General features: G+C 37.3%; 1 protein-coding gene across 7 annotated transcripts; it reads right to left on the reverse strand.

The window, feature by feature from the left end:
• Positions 1-730: 730 nt before the first annotated feature.
• On the reverse strand, positions 731-20,283 carry zbtb11.L (zinc finger and BTB domain containing 11 L homeolog). Of its 7 annotated transcripts, none has more exons than XM_041582292.1 (12): positions 19,713-20,282; positions 18,271-18,500; positions 17,465-17,578; positions 14,831-14,885; positions 13,441-14,525; positions 12,215-12,385; positions 9,331-9,558; positions 8,930-9,074; positions 7,579-7,696; positions 6,140-6,298; positions 4,170-4,345; positions 731-3,381 (listed from the first exon to the last, which is right to left on the reverse strand). In XM_041582292.1, exons 1-12 carry the CDS (start codon positions 20,020-20,022, stop codon positions 2,879-2,881), a joined length of 3,294 nt encoding a protein of 1,097 aa, XP_041438226.1. In that variant the 5' UTR covers positions 20,023-20,282; the 3' UTR covers positions 731-2,878. The 7 variants fall into 7 exon arrangements, 6 of the variants coding, with proteins under 6 accessions (XP_041438226.1, XP_041438225.1, XP_041438228.1 ...); XM_041582291.1 differs by having other exon boundaries at positions 14,831-14,888; XM_041582294.1 differs by having other exon boundaries at positions 13,441-14,452; positions 14,827-14,885; positions 19,713-20,281.
• Positions 20,284-20,305: the final 22 nt, after the last annotated feature.

The following is a 20,305-nucleotide window of genomic DNA, read 5'->3' on the forward strand; positions in this document are numbered from 1 at the left end:
TCACTAAATTATTGTTGTGAACGTTATCACGAAATATTCGGATATCCAAAAAATTAACAGTATTGGCGTCAATTTGAGCAGTTACTTTTAGATTGATGTGATTGATGTTAAGCTTCGCTACAAATTCATAAAATTTATGACTGGTACTCGTCCATATTAATACTATGTCGTCTATGTAGCGAAGCCAAAGAGGGATATGCTGTGTATATTCCAACAGATCCTCACTGAACACCAGATTATTCTCCCACCAGCCTAAAAAGATGTTAGCATACGAAGGAGCGCATGTACTTCCCATTGCGGTCCCCCTTAGCTGGTGGAAGTATTTACTATTGAAGGTGAAGTAATTGTTTTAATACAAATTCAAGCAGTTCAACAACAAAATCATTATGTGCAGTAAACTGGTGTCCACGCTGTGTTAGGGTATCTTGAAGTGCTTTTAAACCAAATTCGTGTGGTATGCTGGTGTATAATGATTCAACATCTAAACATGCTAAATGATGATTAGGGTCCAGGCTGATGCCATCCAGACGCCTGATTGCGTCTGTGGTATCCTGTATAAATGATGGAAGGCAGCTGACAAATGGTTTTAAAATCTCATCAACATATTTGCAGGAAGGTTCTGTCAGACTGCCTATCCCTGAAACTATGGGGCGTCCTGGTGGGCTTAAGGAATTTTTATGAATCTTAGGGATAGTGTAAAAAGTTGGAATAACTGGAGATTTAACTGTCATGTATTCAAATTCATCTTTATTGATTATTCTTTTTTCTAATCCTGTCTTCAAAATCCAGGATAACGTTGTTTGAACTTTTCTTTGCCACAACTAATAGTTAATTAAAAAAAAGGAAAGGATTCCATATACAATATGTACACTTTAGTTTACACTACGCATAAAGCCACAATTTAACTTTTCAGTAAATTGTGATGGTCTGTTTTCCCCCTGTATTTGTGCTGCAATGGCATCAATTACTGCATGTGTTATTAACAATGTCTTTAGTGTGTGATTCACACAAAGCAATTCAGTCGTGGTTATTTATACAACCCATTAAGGAAACCTTGGAATTACAGCCATGTACAAGCAAGGTATATTAATATCCATGTGTGCATTATTTATTTAAGGCCAGGCTGGATGGGCACAATGGGGATTCCCCTACAAGGCACAGTGGCATGAATGGGTGCAAGTAGGTTTTGTGAATAGTGTTTTGAGAATAGTGTTTTGCACCATAAAGTATTTTTTTTACATAATAGGTTCATATCTGTTTATCCAGCATCTAAAATTAGGATCATACCAACTAGATGATTGCAGCCCAGTGGGGAAAAGTGTCAGGCTGGCTGCTGGCGACAAGAGGTTGCCATTTAAGTCTACAGCAGGTAGCAGGTGTTTATCAAATATCTCATGTGTCACTGGCCTTCATTATTTCTTAGCAACAAAATCCTGCATTGAGTAGCAGATAATCAAAAAGTCAGGAAAAGGAACCTGAATAAATTATATCATTGAAAATTTGAGATGTTAATATTCTCCATGTGCCTACATACACTGTAAAATGCACAGATTAATATCCATGGGCCCCTGCTAGCATGAGTTGCAAGTAGACACACACAAATGAAAACTTAATGTACTGTTGCTCTGCACTGGTAAAAGCTGCGTGTTTGCTTTAGAAAGACTACTATAGTTTACATAAATAAGCTGCTGTGTAGCCATGAGGGCAGCCATTCAAGATGGGGGAAAAGCCACAAGTTACATAGCAGATAACACACTTATATTGGACAGGGTTTATCCTGTATATGCTTTGTAACCTGTGCGTTTTTCCAGCCTGAATGGCTGCCCACATGGTATCGGCACACAGGTGTTCAAATTGCAGTGTCACCTGCTTGTTTATTGCGCAGACTGCAACGTTTCGGGGTCACGCCCCTTTGTCAAGCATTTTGTTGAAATGAACCATCTTTCTTCTAAAAATTCCTCCAAACCCATAGCTACTGAGCATGCTCAGTTCTTTTCAACTCAGATTACTAAACATATCTTCCAGTCTAGCAGCCAATGAAGAGATAACATTACTGGTTTATTTTTCTCCTGAGCTCCGCTTAATCAAACAAAATTCTGCCTGTGTAAGCCTGCATTGCATGAACTTTATAGAGCACATGTGTGGTTTGTAGAAGTAAATGGCACTGATGTGTCAGAGGGAAAAAGCTGCTTTTTTTGGTTGCAGGAAAATGTGATGGTGCTGGCAAACAGAGGGGATATATGCAGCACAATGATGCCATTCAGTGGGGGAGATGCAACCAACATACATGGCAGGAGAATGTACAGTTTACATGTCCTTTAACTTATTTGTCCAGTATCCACAAAACTGAGACATGTATGGCATATCAGTCCATGAATGCACAAGTGAGAGAAATATAAAAATATATACAATGTAATGTGCATCCGATGAAATTCTTCATTTTCTCAATTATTAGTCCATTCTTGTTTGCGGCATATTCGTTCTTAATGCTTTATAACATGAGCATGAATGCGATCAAATTGCTTGCATGAAGTGGCTCAAAGTGAGTGGGAATTTGAACATGTTGGGCAAGATATATTTTTAAACACCATTTAAACATATCTAAAATGACACTGAAAAGAAGTGTTGGTATATTTCCACTTTCTAGCAAAAGTAGACAATCCAGAAGCAGTGAAGATTTTCACAGACGAAGACCATAGAAGAACAACCACTTTTGATGGTTTAGTAACACAACAGCATTTATAAAGCCAACTTCTAGAACTATTTATGGTGTTGATGTCAATGAGCAGGTATAGAAAGGCATTAGTGCTGGTGCATCACAGAACAAAGTCCTGGGTAAGTGCTGAAGTTCAGATATTCTAAAGCAGGATGTTTGTGGTCATACTACTTCTGATATTTGCCCAACCTCTACTTCTACAGTCTCTAACTCCTCAGACACATCAGTCATTTTTTGTCCCTGTTGCTGGGCAAGAACATAATTCACTACTTGCATGATGCTTTGGTCCGAAAGTGATGAAACAGCTGTGTCGTTTAGTGCCTGTACCATTGCTTCTTCAGCAACCACTGCTGTTTCAATCTCTTCAGTAACAATTTCTGCTTGTGGCTCATCCAGCTCAGTGGACAATATGCTTACTGCATGCTCAACTTGAGTTCCTTGATTATGGAATTGAAGACTGTCCTTCTCCAGCATTATTTTACCAGGTACATAGTCCTTATGGGTTTTAGTCATATGCTTTCGTAATGTACGAGCATCAATGTAGCCTTCATTGCACACTGGGCACACATAGGGTCTTTCTCCGGTGTGTGTCCTTACATGGCGTTTAAGGGAACGGGCATCAGCCCAAGCTACACCACAAGTAATGCATTCAAATGGTTTTACCCCTGAGAGGGAAAAAAATTGGAAAATGTTTTAACAATCATTTAACTGCAATAATAAGACTGGCAATACATGTTCTATACATTGGGGAATCACAACAACAATCACTAGTTTCTATACATACTTATTGTACCCTGAAGTAAGTTACTGTCATTTGTGTTTGGAGCTCTTTTTAACCGTTGAACTTATTTCATTAATTAAATTAACAGCATGGTCTTCTAGAATAATTCCATCTTTACAGACCAGAGACCATTTGTGGAGGCTGAGTGCATTTACTCATAGCGATCGCTTATTTCTGAATAATTTATTTTTTCTGAACAAAGCATTCATAAAAAAATCACCTGTACCACCTGTCAAATGAGGTAGCAGTAAGTGGAACAGATGGGTGGAACAAAAAGGGTATTTGCAAAACATTTTTGATAAATCAGCCCGAAATATTATTTATTTTTGAGAAACTTTCCTTCTATATTTAAAAAAAAAAAAAAAAAGTATAATGCATTGTCACTTTCACACAGTGTGTGTATTTCACACAATAAATCTTCTTTAATGGAAACTGTCCATCAGCACTCGTGCTGGTGGCTTTCAGCTGAAAATGCATATTTCCAAAAAGAATTACATGGCCTAACAGCATGGGCTGAGAATTGTTTAGGCAGCAGATAAAAAAGGGGTTTATTAGTAAATATTTTATATGTATAGAAAAGACTGTTCAGAATTCATACTTCTAAAAAGGTGCATTTTCATATGATGTTCGAATCTCCCTACATAAAGAGTATTTTATTGCTGCATATCATACCTTCATGATTGTTTACATGTCTCCTGTATTCTCTAAACTGAGTGAATATTTTGCCACAGTGCTCACATGCTTTTTCAAAATTTAACTTTGTCCTTCCTTTCTTGCCATGGGTTGCCTTGTTTACATGTCGTCTGTAAAGGGCTTTCTCATAGAACTCTTTGCCACATACACTGCACCTAAAACAGGAAGAAAAGTTTCATAAGTTTCATAACTCACCAATAATTTGGGGTAAAAAAAATATTAAATGACAGTATAACCCCTCCAACGCGCACATTTCAACAGCTGATAACTTTTGTACTGCAAGAAGAAACATTTCCTTATTTGCTGGTAGCCTTAAAAGTTTCAAGCCAATAAAAACTCTGCATAAAATACTACGGAAAGGTAGTGGGGGGGCTGCCACATACAATGATGATATGTTAAAGGAAAACTATACCCCCCCCCCAAATAATGTGAGTCTCTATAAAAAGATTATTTACATGAAGCAGGGTTTAAACAAGCAGTTTTATTCACAATTTTCTGTTTTATTAACACTTTTCATATAATATACTTTTTAAGAAGTATGTGCCGTTGGGTAATCATAAATAGAAAATTGCAATTTTAAAAAATAAGGGTCGCCCCCTGGAATCGTACAATTCATGGTGCACACAAACAAACCAAACCATACATGTTAGGTCACATGAGCCAATTAACAGACAGAGTTCTGTCTTTTGCTCCACACTTCTTCCTGTTACAGTTAGAGTTGTAGTATTTCTGGTCAGGTGATCTCTGAGGCAGCACAAAAACCATCACGAAATGGTGGTTCAAGGCTAGAGATGTAAAAAGGTCAATATTTACTTAAATATATATACCAGTTCAGTAAGATTGTTTAAAGGGATGGTTCACCTTTAAGGTAACTTTTATTATGTAATAGAACAGCCAATTCTAAGCAACTTTTCAATTGGTTTTCATTATTTATTTTTTGTAGTTATTTGCCTTCTTCTGACCCTTTGCAGCTTTCTAATGGGCGTCGCTGACTCCCTTCTAAAAAAAACCAAATGCTCAGTAAGGCTACTTTTTATTACTGATCCTTCTATTCAGACCCTCTCCTATTCATATTCAGTCTCTTATTCAAATCAATGCATGGTTGCTAGGGTAATTTGGACCCTAGTTACCAGATTGGTTACGATGCAAATTGAAGAGCTGCTGAATAAAAAGTTAAATAACTCACAAACCTTCAATAATAAAAAATGAAAACCAATTGCAAATTGTCTCATTGTCTTTAATATGATATAAACTGTTGCTTAAATATTTATTTTGGGGCTTAAAGTTTTCCTTTAATGCATTATTGTTTACATTAATAGATCCAGTTCCGAAAAATTACCGAATTTGCCATACCGCATAGAATATTGTAATGTGTTTTGTGGTAGTCCCCCTTTTGCTCACAAGTCGAGTCTTCAATTATAATGTTTTGCTGATCAACCAATTGTTTCCATTTGTTTTGGTGAAGATTCTCTCTGCTTCTTCTGAATTCAAAATAAGCCCAATAAGAATTGTGCTGGATATAAGCTTTGCTCATTGGCGCCTAAAAATTTACAAGCCACGCAAGCAAAATTAGAAGCTGCTTGGTATGTTTTCCCAGTGACAACAATGGGCACCAGCTAGCCAATTGCTGGCTTGTATAGTCCTGGTAATTCCATAATTATAGTTATTATCATCATCATCACATATTTATAAAGCGCTGTACAATTAAGGGTGCATACATTGAACATACAAATTTTCATACAAAGCAACCAATAACTGATACAAGAAGTAAAGAGGGTCCTGCCCAAATGAAGTTACAATCAAATTTATTCTATTTCCAGATTTCTATTTGTCCCAATTCCAGTATGGTCTGAAAGCCACCACATTGCAAGAGTATTGGACTGTGCTTTCCCAAAATGTAAGCTATATCCCTTCACTCCTTATCTATGATTAAAGGGTCATTCGCTTACCTGTAGGGTTCTGTGACAGAATGAGATTTCACATGGGAATACCAGTCTTTTTTCCAGCTATAGCTTTTTCCACAAAACTCACACTCAAATGGTTTTACGCCAAGGTGCTTGTTCATATGTTGCTGGAGATCCCGTAATTCAAAGAAACTTTTCTCACATCTACAAGAATTCAACATGAGAGCTATGCATGCGAGACAAAACAGAAGAGGAAGCATTTCTGGGTGTAGGGAAAATGAGTGATTCACAGATTAAGAATAGAACACCTTAAAGATGAAACCAAAGGCTTTTTTTCTAGTTTGAGAATGTGGCGCTACATAATGCTAGGTAAAGGTCCCTGTGTGGACTGAAACATCGATGCAATAAAATACGTTTTATTTTGATAAATCCCAGTGTGCTTCAGCTTTACAATACACTGGGAAATAAACTATTACACATATATACTGAAACAAGAGGTCAACTAATTAAAAGCAATTTAGTTTGGGGGAGTGAGAAGGGAATACTAAGCATTGACAACTGACATAATACTTCTAAAATAAAAAAAACACATCTGTAAACCTATTTTTTTTATCATACTATACCATAATCTCAACTAGTAGACCCTCTTTTTAACCCATTAAATTACAAGTTTATGCAAACACAGCATTTGGGTGTAGTTGTTTCTCTTCTCATTCATGAATACATGGCTGTATGCACCTGACCTCAAACCAAATGTGAGATGGAATTGGAATGCCAACTACAATCTAAGTCTGATCATTTAATATCAGTTCCCAATGTCACTAATGGGGGCTTGTGCTTACCTACACATTTTTCTTGCCAGGGACCCCCTTCTTAATTTATACAATTACAAGTGACCCCTTTCCCCCACAGGCCCCCTGTTCTCCCAAGCCACACTTCTGGATAGTCTGTCCCTTCTATAGTTACTGTACTAAATTAGAGCAATACCTAACAAAAACATTCCAATAGTTGAAATGTGTAAAGCAGGTATAGATGTATCAATACTTATGGCCATACAGCCTATGTTCTATTCTTTAAATCTATAGTTTATCTGCCAGAATAAATATGTCTATATCCTTCTCAGGTACTGAACTGGTAGTCACTACTTCATCAGCTAAAAAAGTGCACACTGTACAACTATAACAATCATCAATATCTTGGGATGACAATTTTTCATAAAATGTTACCACCGTATCGGTAACAACTTATGTGCATACAGTACTACCGTTTGTTTTTTCTTTTTTAATGACTTATTAAACATATTCTGAATGCTGCTCAACATAATTGTGCTTCAAAATGAAATAAGAAAATGTTTCTGCTTTACATTGCAAAGTAAGTTATCCAGACTATATACTATACACAGATCGTTCAATAACTAACTTTCAATAAAATAATGTGAAGGAAGGAATTTAAAAAAGAAAATCTACAAAAATGTGTAAACTTACTGTGTACAATGATATCCACGAGTCTCAACTTTTGGTTTGTGTTTCTTTAGATGCTTACTTAGTCCAGATGCCCTGTGGAAAGCCTTTCCACATACAGAGCAAAGATACTTGGATTCTCCTTTGGAAGAAAAAAATATTTGTTTTCTTGAGAAGTCATACAGATCTATCATTAAAATTAACATTATCTTTAGAAGTTAATTGTAAAATGACAATACAGAGCAAAAGGTTTCCCTTAGCATTCTTAAAATCAAGGTTGACACTGTGTAATGCACACATGTAAGGAACATATCGATTTTCTCATAGTAGAGAGCAAACGAGTGGCATATACTTAAACACTTAAATAAAATATTAGCCAAAAGTAGTCTGACACTGGCAAGTGTATCAGAGTCTGCCAAGATCAGTTATGTATTTTAAATAAAATTATTTCTTTCCCAGCGTCTTTGGTGACAAATCAAGCAGTACTAGACATGCCATGAATGGAAAATACTTCCTTAAATAAAAACTACAGCTATAAATACAAGCTGCATAGTGAAATAATTCAATACAACATAGAGATGCATACATGCCTCCGATGCAAAATACTTTATTTTATGCAGTATGGTGATTCCTGTCTACTGTCCTTTAACTAAATAATAGCTTAAGAAATACAGGTATATACTATAACTATAGATTTATTTAGTATTACCTTCTTGTCCTTGGCTTTTATATGCACATACCTACAGTACCTCGCATAGGTATCAAAACTCTTCACCAATGCTCTCCTTGTCATAAATAACAACTTACACTTTAAAACATTATTTTCTTTCTTACTTGTACAGGTATGAGTCTTTCCATAATTTGGATCTCCATAACTTAAATATGCTAAAAAAAACAAGTAAACATTAAATAAACCCAATAGGATTGCTTTGCCCACGATAAGGATTAATTAAATCTTAGTTGGGGTCAAGTACAAGGAACTGTTTCAATATAACAAATAAAAAAGCAAATAATTTTTTAAATGTGAATTATTTGTTTGAAATGGAGTCTATGGGAGATGGCTGTCCTGTAATTCTAAACTTTCTGGACAACGGGTTTCTAGATAACAAATCCGAAACTCTTCTATCATTTGCACTGAAACTAAAAAGTATTACTTTACTGTATGTACAGTATGTTATTTTTTTATGTGTCCATGGTAACAGCAAACAGTATTCTGAAAGCGGATTTTGAATTTATGTAGTTATTTATATGACATTGCTGAAAAGAAATCAGTTTAGTCTGAAGGTTGTATTTGAAGTGATTGTTAATTAGCAATACAGGACGTTAAATTAATACGTGTTTTATAAATAGGTGATGCACAAAAGCGGTTCATTACCTGTGTGAGTGCTCACATGTTCCTGAAGACTGCGGTTGGTCACAAAAGACTTGTCACACATATGACATTTGAACTGTTTATGAGCTTCATGCAAGGCTTGGTGCATTTTTAAACCATGTCTATGAGTAAAGGCTTTCCCACAGATCTAAGGAATGGAGAAAATGTGAAAGTATTTAAAAGCAGATTCTTTTTTAGCCAAGTACAAATAACCAACCATTAATGCGAAGAAGTGCATTTTATAACATGGGACAACTGCAGAGAGAACCCCACATTCCAAAAAAGATTTCAGGGCTAGTTTGCAAATCGGATCACATCATTTTCCATGCAAATTCCACAGTTCCTGTTAACAGTAAATCATCTCAAGAATAGAGAACGCTACACAACATTGTCATTGTGATTACCTCACATGCATGTGGCTTCACACCTGTATGCTTCAACATGTGTATCCTCAGAGAATATAGCTTAGGCAGTGTTCTTCCACAAATACCACAAATAAATTGCCTTTTTGTCCCACCCTTTACTGTATCCGTTTCTGTTTCAACAACGTTGACTTCTGCTTTGCCTGTTTTGGAGTGTCTGATTAGATGAGCACGTAATGATGCGCTGTACTGGAACTCTTTTGTACATAGCTGTGGGGCAAAAAACAAACATTTACGATAAGAACCTTTTTTCTCTGTAAGAAACAGGTTTATCTATCATAGATTTTATGATACTGAATAAAATATCTTTCCTTATACTACCATCCTATTTAAGAATACAATGTTGTATTAGCATTTGCTTTTTGCAAGACTAAGGGGCACATTTACTAAGGGTCGAATATCAAGGGTTAATAAACCCTCGAATTCGACCCTCGAGGTAAAATCCTACGAATTCGAAAATCGAATTTGTAGGATTTACCGCAAATCCTATGATCGAACAATCTAGGGAAAAATCATCGAACGATTCGAAGGATTTTAATCGTTCGATCGAAGGATTTTCCTTCGATCAAAAAAACCTTAGAAAACTGATGGGGAAGGTCCCTATAGGCTAACATTGTAGCTCGGTAGGTTTAAAGTGGCGAAGTATGTAGTCAAAGTTTTCTTTAAAGAGACACTACTTCGACTATCGAATAGTCGAACGATTTTTAGTTCGAATCATTCTAATCAAAGTCATAGTAGAAGGTCGTAGTAGCATATTCCATGGTTGAAGTACCCAAAAAAAACCTTTGAAATTAAAAGTTTTTTTACGTCGAATCCTTTACTCGAGCTTAGTAAATACGCCCCTAAGAATTTAACAAATCTAATCAAATTATATTTGTACTTCAGGATGCAGCCCTAGTTAAAGGAACAGTAACATCAAAAAAATAAAGTGTTTTAAAAGAGTGACAATACAATGTAGTGTTGCACTGCACTGGTAAAACTGGTGTATTTTCTTCAGAAACACTACTACAGTTCATATAAACAGGCTGTTGTTTAGCCATGGAGGCAGCCATTCAAACTGAAAAAGGAGAAAAGGCACAGCATATACAGCAGATAACAGATTAACTTTGTAGCATACAATGGGATTATTCATAATTTATCTGTTATCTACTGTGTATCCTGTGCTTGAATGGCTGCCCAATGGCTACGCAGCAGCTCGTTTATATAAACTATAGTTGTGTTTCTGAAGCAAACACATCCGTTTTACCAGTGCAGTGCAACAGTATATTGTGTTTTCATTCCTTTAAAACACAAATTTTTTGGTGTTACTGTTCCTTTGAAGGGGTGATTTGGTCTATATACTATATAAATGTAGGCAGTGTGGTGCTCTTATATGCTGCAAATGGGAGGTTTATTAGCAGTAAAGAAAAAATACCTCTGGCTAACCAACAAAGTTTAGAATTAGCAAAGTTAGGCATTATGTTGGCAATATAGGTTACCTGAGAAAAATGCAAAGTTATGAGAAACAATTCTCTTAGCAATATGACTATGAAGATTTTCATTCATCCATGTCATGGTATATCTAGTATAGGTAAATCTAAAAACAACTGGACTTGCTGAGTAATCACTGAAGACATTTCTTCAATGAATTGAAATTGAAGATTGTGATTGGATTACAGGAAGAGTTTATATGCCGAGAACTTCCAGGTAGAAGTTTCGGGAGCGGATATAGATGCGGGTCGGCGGTTCGGGTCGCGGGTCTTCTCAATAGCGAGTTTTACTACTTTTTTTCTGATCAGGCCTATTTCTAATGATGTCACTTCCGGTTTGCAAAGACAGCACTTCCTGTTTCTTGATGGTCAGCAGGTGGCAGATCGGGTTGCGGATAAGGTACTTGCAAGTTGGGTCGTGTGTCCAAGTGGGTAAGTATGCAGGTTGCTGGTCCGGGTTGCGAGTCGGGTTTAACAAATTGGTTCCGCGCAGGACTCTACTTTGGGTTACAGCATGTCAACAGCAATTTCTTTAGATCTATCTCAATAAGATACATTTTAAGAATTGTCCCAAATTAAGTTGGTGAGAAACAATGGGGAAGGGATAAAAAAAAGTAACACGGATAAGCATCCAGATTTTACTTGATTTGAATCCAAATTCAGTTGTGCCTACGTCTGTATTTGTTATTATTCCATACACACGGAGAGGCACATTTATTAAAGGTCGAATTTCGAATTCATGTAAGTTTTTTTTTTTTTTAATCTAAAACTCATACTAACTTTACTGACTCGAAAACTCGAATCGAATTTCACTAAACTCAATTCTAGTTTTTTCTCTCCCATTGACTTATACATGAACTCGGCAGGTTTTAGGTGGCAAATAGTTGAATTTGAGTTCTTAAAAGGCCAGAGTATGAGAAAATCTCGAAATTCAAATTAAAACTCGAATTGAGTTTGGATAATTCGAAATTTGAGAGTTTTGACCATAAAAAAAATGTGAGAATTCAAATTTGAATTTTCAATTCGACCCATAATAAATTTGCCCTTGGGTGTACCGTAGTGGATAATTGCCTAGATTTCAAATGAACTTACATTATTTTCCTCAGTGACAATTTTAATTTTTGGCGGCTAAAGGAGTTGAGGGGAGGAGGAGTAATTATTGGTGCTAACATGTTAAAAAGATTATTGACACTAATCTGAAATTATCTAAAAACCTGGAAAGGGACTATCACTTGTACAACCACAATTATCAGGGTAATCCATGGCTAGTTAAATAACAGCCAAAGCCTCTCAGGGAATGCTACATCAGACAACAAAAACAAAAAAAATGAAAATAGTAACATTGATAATTTTTCATCATGACAAAAAACGTCAGAGCTCGTTTGCATATAACCTACCGGACATTTGAATTCTTTTGACTTTTCATGTTTCACACTATGCATAAGCAGTGCATATCGGCGTTGAAACATCATTCCGCAATCATTACACTTGAATTGTGCTTCTGCAGTTTGTTTTTTTGGGGCCACTAATCTCTTTTTCTTCCCTCTTTGAAGCAGTTTCATTGCAGCCTTGAGTTTACATGAAAGAATAGGGGAAAAAATGTCAGAAGAATGCAACACATCCAACACACTTCCACCAAAGTTTAGTCTTAGCCCCTTAGTATTACAATAAAAGACAACTTACTTTATCAGTGACTTGAGAGGGAGCCACATGGGTTATATCTGTTGCTTTTGAATCTGAGCTGAATGCTGAGGATCAATTGCAAACTCACTGAACAGTTATGTCCCATGTGGCCTCCCTTCAAGTCGCTGACTAGCTCAGAGTTAGAGAACTGAAAAGCAGGAAGTTGGATTCTGGCTATTATGTTAGACATCTGTTCACTCCAGCCTTTATAGATTTAATTTTTGGCTAACTAACTATATTAGAAACATTTTTTATTTTGCAGAGCCCATCTACTTAGCCAGTTTTTATTTTTACACTGAACTGTTCCTTTAAACACAAAATATAGTAATGATGGTTTGCATGCATATTTCCTAGCTAGCTTATTTCATTGTTGGTAACTACAGAGCAGATGCCCAGTGCATTTACCAGCACACATTTCCTGCATGGTTATTTAGCCTGTGAAGTAAGCTTTCAAAAGCAGAACTAAGGTGGGATGAAAAGCAAAAGTCAAAAACAGACCAAATGAATATGCACTCCACACCATCTGCCCACGGGCGACATCATATTACCACCTTCTAATTGTTCAGCAAGAAGTGAAGAGAAGCTATGGCTCCCCTCTTCGTTTTCTAACCGGTCTATGTACCATGAATTGTTACATCAGCAGGTGACATTTTCAAACCTGATTCCTCAACTAACCAATATCCATAGTAGATAATACTGGTGGGCCATTATACACATGCCAATAATTATAAATAATATTTTTTGGTATGCGTATGGCCAGCTTTACAAGCTCTTTACAACAGTACTTCCGTCTCACACCATCCTCAGCCACTGGTAACATAAAAAAGCATCAGTATGGTTCACTTCGGAACTGTATCATTAATTGAATACTTTTTGGCTGGAAGCCTTTCCATTTGTGTATTGTGTGAAAACTTAACAGAACAGATTACACAAGCCTTACCTGCTGAACTGCAGATTTAGGATTTGTCTTTCTTTTCTTGAGTGGCTTCCCTTGACCTTTGTGCAGCTTAATATATCCACCTGTTCCAACTAAGCAATCTCGCAATTTGCCTTTGTATTTGCACTTGTCATCAGATGGCAGTGTCTCTTTAGTTTCCTTACTGCTCTTTTCTACGTCTTCCGGTGACTTACGAGGTCTACCGCGTTTTCTTTTAGGGACTTCGCTCTTAAATTCTTGTTCTGGGTCTGTATTCCCAATAACCACATCTTCAGCACAAGTTGTCTCTAGATCAATGACGGAAATGGAAGGTTCTTCAGCAACAGACACACTAATTTGTGGATCTCCATTTGTGCTTGAATAAGCAAATTCTTTCAAACAGACATCTTTTGGCTGTGGGTCATCTGCAGGAAGCTTATTTTCACTGGTAGCAAGTGTCACTGGCTGTACTTTATCAGATGCATCCATATTGCCATTGCCAGTAGACTGTGGAGATTCCGAGTGCTCAGCAGGAGTACTGTCCTCTTGAGTATCGCTTAATATTTGCTGATGTTCGTGAACATTTGATATATCTTTTACTGCAGGAATGATGACAGCAGTCTGAAGTTCTGAGGACATGTCTGAAAGGTATATCGCTGTCATTCCAGTCAATGAGCTGATGGGAACTTCAGGGCTAGTGACAAGATGCACCGTGGGTTCCTCAGACAACTGAGATAATACACCATCAGTTGAATTTGTAACAGTCTCTGTTGCTACAGGCTCACATGCCACATTCTTATTATTTACAAGAGATGTTTTTTGGCTGGTTATTACCTCAGCCAATAATGGTGGTGCATTAATCCCTACTGTTTGTAGCTCCACAACACGGCCATCCAAACAACTGCTTTCCGACACGACATCGACTTTTTGGCACAAGTTGATTTGATTCGTCTCCATTTGTCTATGGACAGATTCACATATTTCTAGCACTTCATTCATAAAGAGATGCCGAGCCAGCATAGAAATTTCAGCCATGCTGCAGAAGTCAAAAACAAGTTCTGATGTGTATGCAAACTCGAGCAGTGGTAGGAAACTGGATTTGCAGAACCCTGTAACATATTTCAGGGACAGCGGTTCATAACCAAGGATGGCTTACACCATTCCTGTAGCCCCACCCTAGAATAAACCTCTTATTTTTGTATTTCTTGCTGACATTTTATGTAACAAAAAAGACACATCAAGAAGCGCAGATACATTAAATTCCCCTTAAAGGAACTGCCTTGTTCAACATGAGTTCAATGAACATAACTTGTGTTGAACATACTTTTGCCTATTATTTTAGTCATGAAAAGCTATATTTGTGTTATTTCTTGAGCAAAAAAGGCAAAACAGAGAAATTAAAGCTACTACCTACTTGGTCCACATGAGGAAGATAGATAATCAGTGTACAGAAAATTCATCACGGACTCCTGCTAACAAAACAGTTACAACAGAGGTTGAAGGAAGGAAGGCTGTATACTGGTAATCTAATTATCTACTTTGCAATAACCAAACATGAATTAGTTCCAATTTCCCAGTTTTCTTTGTTAAGATGAAAAAATAACAACATTAGACATTTTATGATTAAAATGATAGGCCCAAAGCATGTTTAGCACAAGCCCTTTTCATTGAACTCAAATGTATTGAACGGGATATACTGTCCCTTTAAATGCACATTTCGAACTGAATGAGTATACATCTTAAAGTAAAAGAATGGCTCTAGCATTTTAAATATCATAAAGTATCATAGAAAAAATTTCATAGCATTAAGTTAAACTGTGTATACAACCATTTTTATTAATTTTTTTTGGCTTTTTGGCAATGTTATAAGAGCCGCTCTGATTGTTACTACTTGATCAAAACGCCCACTACCTACTATGGGCTGCTTATCACAGTCATCAGCGAAAAACATAGTGAGTATGTTGTATGCAACTGTTGCCTTAAAATAAGCACAGTCATATTAGTCAGTGTTAACCTTGGATATCAGCTGACCTGCAGCTCTTCCACACTGATATCAAAGGGAAGCAAGCACCCACTGCAATGGTAATGTGACTTGCAAGTCTGAGCAAAACTGTACTGACTGACTTTCAGGCAACAGTCAAATACTGTATTACAAAATACTCATCTAATCACATTAAAAAAAATTTTGTTCGCCTTGCGCCATAGAATAGTGCAATCAATCACAACATTTGTCAAGTGTCATCAACATTTAAAAGGGGAATGATCATGAATGTGTGTACACAAAACATTGTGGATGCTATTTTTGACATAACAAAATGGTGTATTCTTGTGCTTCCTACTGCAAGCTAATCAAACTGCTGGCTCATGATGGAATCAGTCAGTAGAAACTGTCAGCAACTCACACAACAAGGGGTGTATTTATTAACTCTGGACACAAACGTCACCAGTGATGTTGCCCATAGCAAGCAATCAGATCTTTGCTTTAGTTTTCTAACTTTGTAGAAATTGAATTGCTGATTGACTGCATGGGCAACATCACTGGTGATGTTTGTTTCCAATGTTAAAAAGTATGCCCTTAAGAGCATTTGCATCCAGAAAAATGTAGGATTGAAGAACTAACAGATTTATCATTAAAGGGGAACTCCGCAAAAACAAAACTTGAGCTTTTTGAAAAGTAAACAATTTCAAGCAACTTTTTAATATACACATATATATATTTACAAAATATGCAGATTTTTCATGATTTTGAATGGTTTGCAACAATTCCCTAAGCCTAGCCCCCTGCTCTCCTGTTGATCTGTCTGACTACTTTGCTGAGCTGTCCGACTACCATTACTTTGTATAAGCAGCCAGCTGTCCTCAGCATGCATCCTCTAAACGCCACAATTCCCTGCACACATTATTTCAATAAGGAAAGGAACATGATAGTGCAATGCACTGTGGGTTATGTAGTTCCTGCATGCTGTCTGTAAGCTGTGGAGAAGTTGTTACAATTTGTAACATCAGTGTTTAGTCCCTCCTTCCCTGCCAGGATTTCAAATGATGCTGAAAGAGAAGAACGGTTAAACAGCTGGATTTCAGCATTTCGGGACAGCTTTTCATTATGTGTACGCAAGTGACCAGGAGCTCCCTCCCGGTGCGGGTAGCCTAGCACTGGCGGGGGAGCATTCTTATAAAAAAACAACTGTTATCCCCAACCAGAATGCGGGCTCTATTAGCACGCACCTTTGGTTTGACATAACATCTTTACCCAACAGGTGACCTTTAAGTTATTTGTATATGTATTGTTAATGAAAGCAGTGTTTGTCTGTCCCTTTCAATTCTCTGCTCTGATGGCTCAGCCTGTTGATAGAATATAAGACAAGGCAGCTGATAAACAGACTTGTATTTGCTGGGAAACTCTTTGCAACATTGTTTAAAAAGTAAAAACCAGGACTTAAAGGAACAGAAACACAAAAAATGTAAGTGTTTTAAAGTAATGAAAATACCATGTACTGTTGCCCTGCACTGGTAAAACTGATCTGTTTGCTTCAGAAACACTACTATAGTTCATATAAACAATCTGCTGTGGAGCAATGGCAGAAATTGAAAAACGACTATATGGCACAGGTTAACTAATGGATAAAAGATAACACCATTAGACAGACAGAGCTTTTCTGCTATCTGCTGTGTAACCTGAGCCTTTTCTCCTTTGAAAAGCTGCCCCATTGCTACACAGCAGCTTATTTATATAAACAATAGTAGTGTTTCTCAAGCAAACACACGAGTTTACCAGTGCGGGGCAACATTGCATTATATTTTCATTACTTTTAAACACTTATTTTTTGACATTATTGTTCCTTTAAGCAAATCCTGCTTTCAATAGCAATTATTTTTTATAAATAACTTTAAAAGCAAGGAAAATTATTAATAAATGTAATAAATGTATATTGGAAAGTTGCTTAGAATTATTTTTGGCAAATTTTTTTTGGGGGGTTGACTTGCCAATTACAAAAAAAAACATAAATACATGAGATTATTTATGAGCTGTATGTTCTGTACTTCTTACCTGAAAGATCAACAACAGCTTCATGACTCGTAACAGCTCCTTTTTCAATGAAGAGCTCCGTAAAGTACTCACTGCTGGCTGCCAAGACAGCTTTGTGGGCTTTAAATTCTTGTCCTTCAATAAGAAGCGTTACATCACAAAACTGATTATTTAGTCGTTGCTGATTTAACTGGTTCAAGATTGTCTGTCCATGTTTAGAAGATGTCTGCTTAACAATGCCTTTACTATCAACCTAAAACAATAAAAAAAAGCATACTAAAGTAACTATTGTACCAGGTCCATCATTATATACTTTCACTTGCTGCAATTTTTGTAGCTATGGGCAAGCGACCCACACAGTATCTGCCATGGGTTATGGTCTGACCCCCCCATGACTAATTCATTTATTTTTGGGTTGTACAAATGCTGTATTACTGAAAGGAGGAAAAAAAAAAACAAAGGGCAACAAACTGCTTATAGAAAAGGTGCAAGGCAGGGATAATTATTATAAAGATTTCTTCAAATAAAAGTAGGCACCATCCTTTCCACATCTTCTGTAAGCAATTAGCACCTTGTTTTTTTATTTAGACTACAGGCATGGGATCCCTTATCCAGAAATGCATAATTCCCTCCTTTATAACAACAATAATAATAACAACAATAATAATAATAATAATAATAATAATAATAATAAAAGCGTACCTTGTACTTTTCCCTAACTAACCTGCACAAATTCACATTAATGCTATTGGTGTAATTATTTTTAGCAGACTTAGTCCCAAGCCTACAAACCAATTAGAAAGAAATAATTGAATTAAACTACATACAAACACAAGTTCGTGTTTTGCAGTTGGTTTCTTTCTTGAAGTTTTTGGAGTGTGACTTGTATTGGATGCTGGATTGCTACTCTCGTCATCTGTCTCATTAGTGTCAGATCGGGCATCTAACCCGAGTTCTTCTAACATTTCAGAGGCATCATTAGTAGATCGAGATCGGTCCGTCCGTTCTTGGCATTTGCTGCAGTCTTTGATGTAATCTTTCATATGTTTTAAAATACCTGAAGAGGTAGAAGAAAACATAAAATCTCAAACCGCTTACAAGCTATGAATAGAAAGAATGCAAAAACTATTTTGTGTAAGTGTTTGTCCATCGCATAAGTCCAAGAATATGAAGTTAACTGGCATAAATAAGGTAGCAGGGATAAAAAAAAAATAAAAAAAAATAGTAACATTGGGTGGCACGATCTATTGTAACAGGTCTGTGATACATCCTATCACATACAAGAGTTTTTTAAAAATAGCAAAACAAACGTGCAAACATTATCCCATAATACCCAACAACTCCTTTTGCTGCCTTCCTGTCAAAATTACATGATGTGAAATTTACATGAAAACCCAGTAGTGGCTTATAGGCCATAGCATGCAATTTGATGGCAAAGACTGACTGAAAACAAAAACAACATAAAGGCAGCATTCCCTGACATCTGCTTATAGCATAAGGGGGGTCAGACCAAAAACATCCGACATTTGCCCCAAGGCAGTGCTTGTTTGACCATTTTCTTTTTCTCGTTCAAGCACCCCCTTGGAGGTCTAATCTTTGGTTAGGGACAAGGTTGGTTCACAACTAATTCACTGAGCTAAGAAAAACTGCTGTATTAGCCACTGTTCGAAAAATAGCAAATAAGCATTCACTCTTATTGACCTTCAAGTTGTGCTGTCAGGTGTATCTAGAAATACAAATGAACATCCCACATTAGTGACCTTCAGGCTGCATCACTTTAAATCATTCCAAAGGACATGGGGCCAATTACTCTATGAACCCACATAGCCAAAGATCTATTGCATAGTAAGGCTTAATCAACTTAAACAACTGCCTGGTTGCTATGGTAAATTGGACCCTAGCAACCAGATAGCTGCTGAATTTACAAAGCATAAAACCAATTAACAAAAAGCAAAATAATTCAAAAACTACAAAAAACGGATCATCAATAGAAATTTGTCTCAATATCACAAAGTACCTCATGCTAAAACGTAATTACTCTTTTAAACATATTAAGGAGATGTAAGCAGAGTGGCTGCTGATCAATAATGCAGACTTGCCAATTCTCAGTAACACAAGCTGCAGTGTTTGAGTAACACGAGGTCTGCACACAGGCAGCAACAAACCTACACGCCGGGTTATCATGGGAATTGTGGTCCGACAGTCGAGTAGAAAGGTGGGAATAGGGAAAGAGTAAGCAAGCAATACAGCACCGCGGAACTGTTCTCACCTCTCCACCAGTAGCTCTGTGACAGGACGTGCCATGTTTGATGCCGGGTTAAGTGCTCCCCTCCGGTATTGATGTGCGCCGCCTCTATGAGCCCCTTCCTGCGCTCAGGTTGCAACACGACTTCCAGCTCGGTGAAGCCTTCCTTGTCCCTGAGCTTGCGCTGGTAATACAAAGTGCCCTCCCTCACCACATAGCAAGCCGCTGCCTTGCGGATCTTCCGCTTAGCATTCCCCTCAGTGCCTGGGGCATAAGGCTCCCGCTCATTGGTCAGGTATCGCAGTATCGCCAGGTAACTCTCTTCGCTAGACATCGCTGATAGGGACTTTGACAAAATTACTGACAAGCACCTTCCTCGGCTCACGCGCGCCCTCCCCCCGGCGCACCCGTTGCACTCCGGGTGGAGGCTTCTCAGTCCCTCTGCCTTCTGTATCCCCGTTCAGTGGTTGGATGTAAACACGACACGAGGAACTGCAAGACTCGGAACGTCCGACGGACTCCTCGCAGAAAGACAAAATGGCTGCTGCACCAGCGGAAGTTCCGTATGCCCATAATGGAAGCACGAGCTGTCAGTGACAGGAATTTGCTTTCCTTCA

Source organism: Xenopus laevis, chromosome 2L, assembly GCF_017654675.1.
Source record: "Xenopus laevis strain J_2021 chromosome 2L, Xenopus_laevis_v10.1, whole genome shotgun sequence".
NCBI classification, from domain to species: Eukaryota; Metazoa; Chordata; class Amphibia; order Anura; family Pipidae; genus Xenopus; species Xenopus laevis.

What these genes read in the sequence shown, in the direction of transcription:
- zbtb11.L (XM_018247013.2), bottom strand. Translation starts at nt 20,022, where the DNA reads ATGTCTAGCGAAGAGAGTTACCTGGCGATACTGCGATACCTGACCAAT. An exon ending in CAAAACACGAACTTGTGTTT is followed by an intron (nt 17,697 to 18,270) that starts GTATGTAGTTTA and finishes TTATTGTTTTAG; the next exon opens with GTTGATAGTAAAGGCATTGT. An exon ending in ACATGTGAGCACTCACACAG is followed by an intron (nt 7,697 to 8,929) that starts GTAATGAACCGC and finishes TTTCTTCCAAAG; the next exon opens with GAGAATCCAAGTATCTTTGC.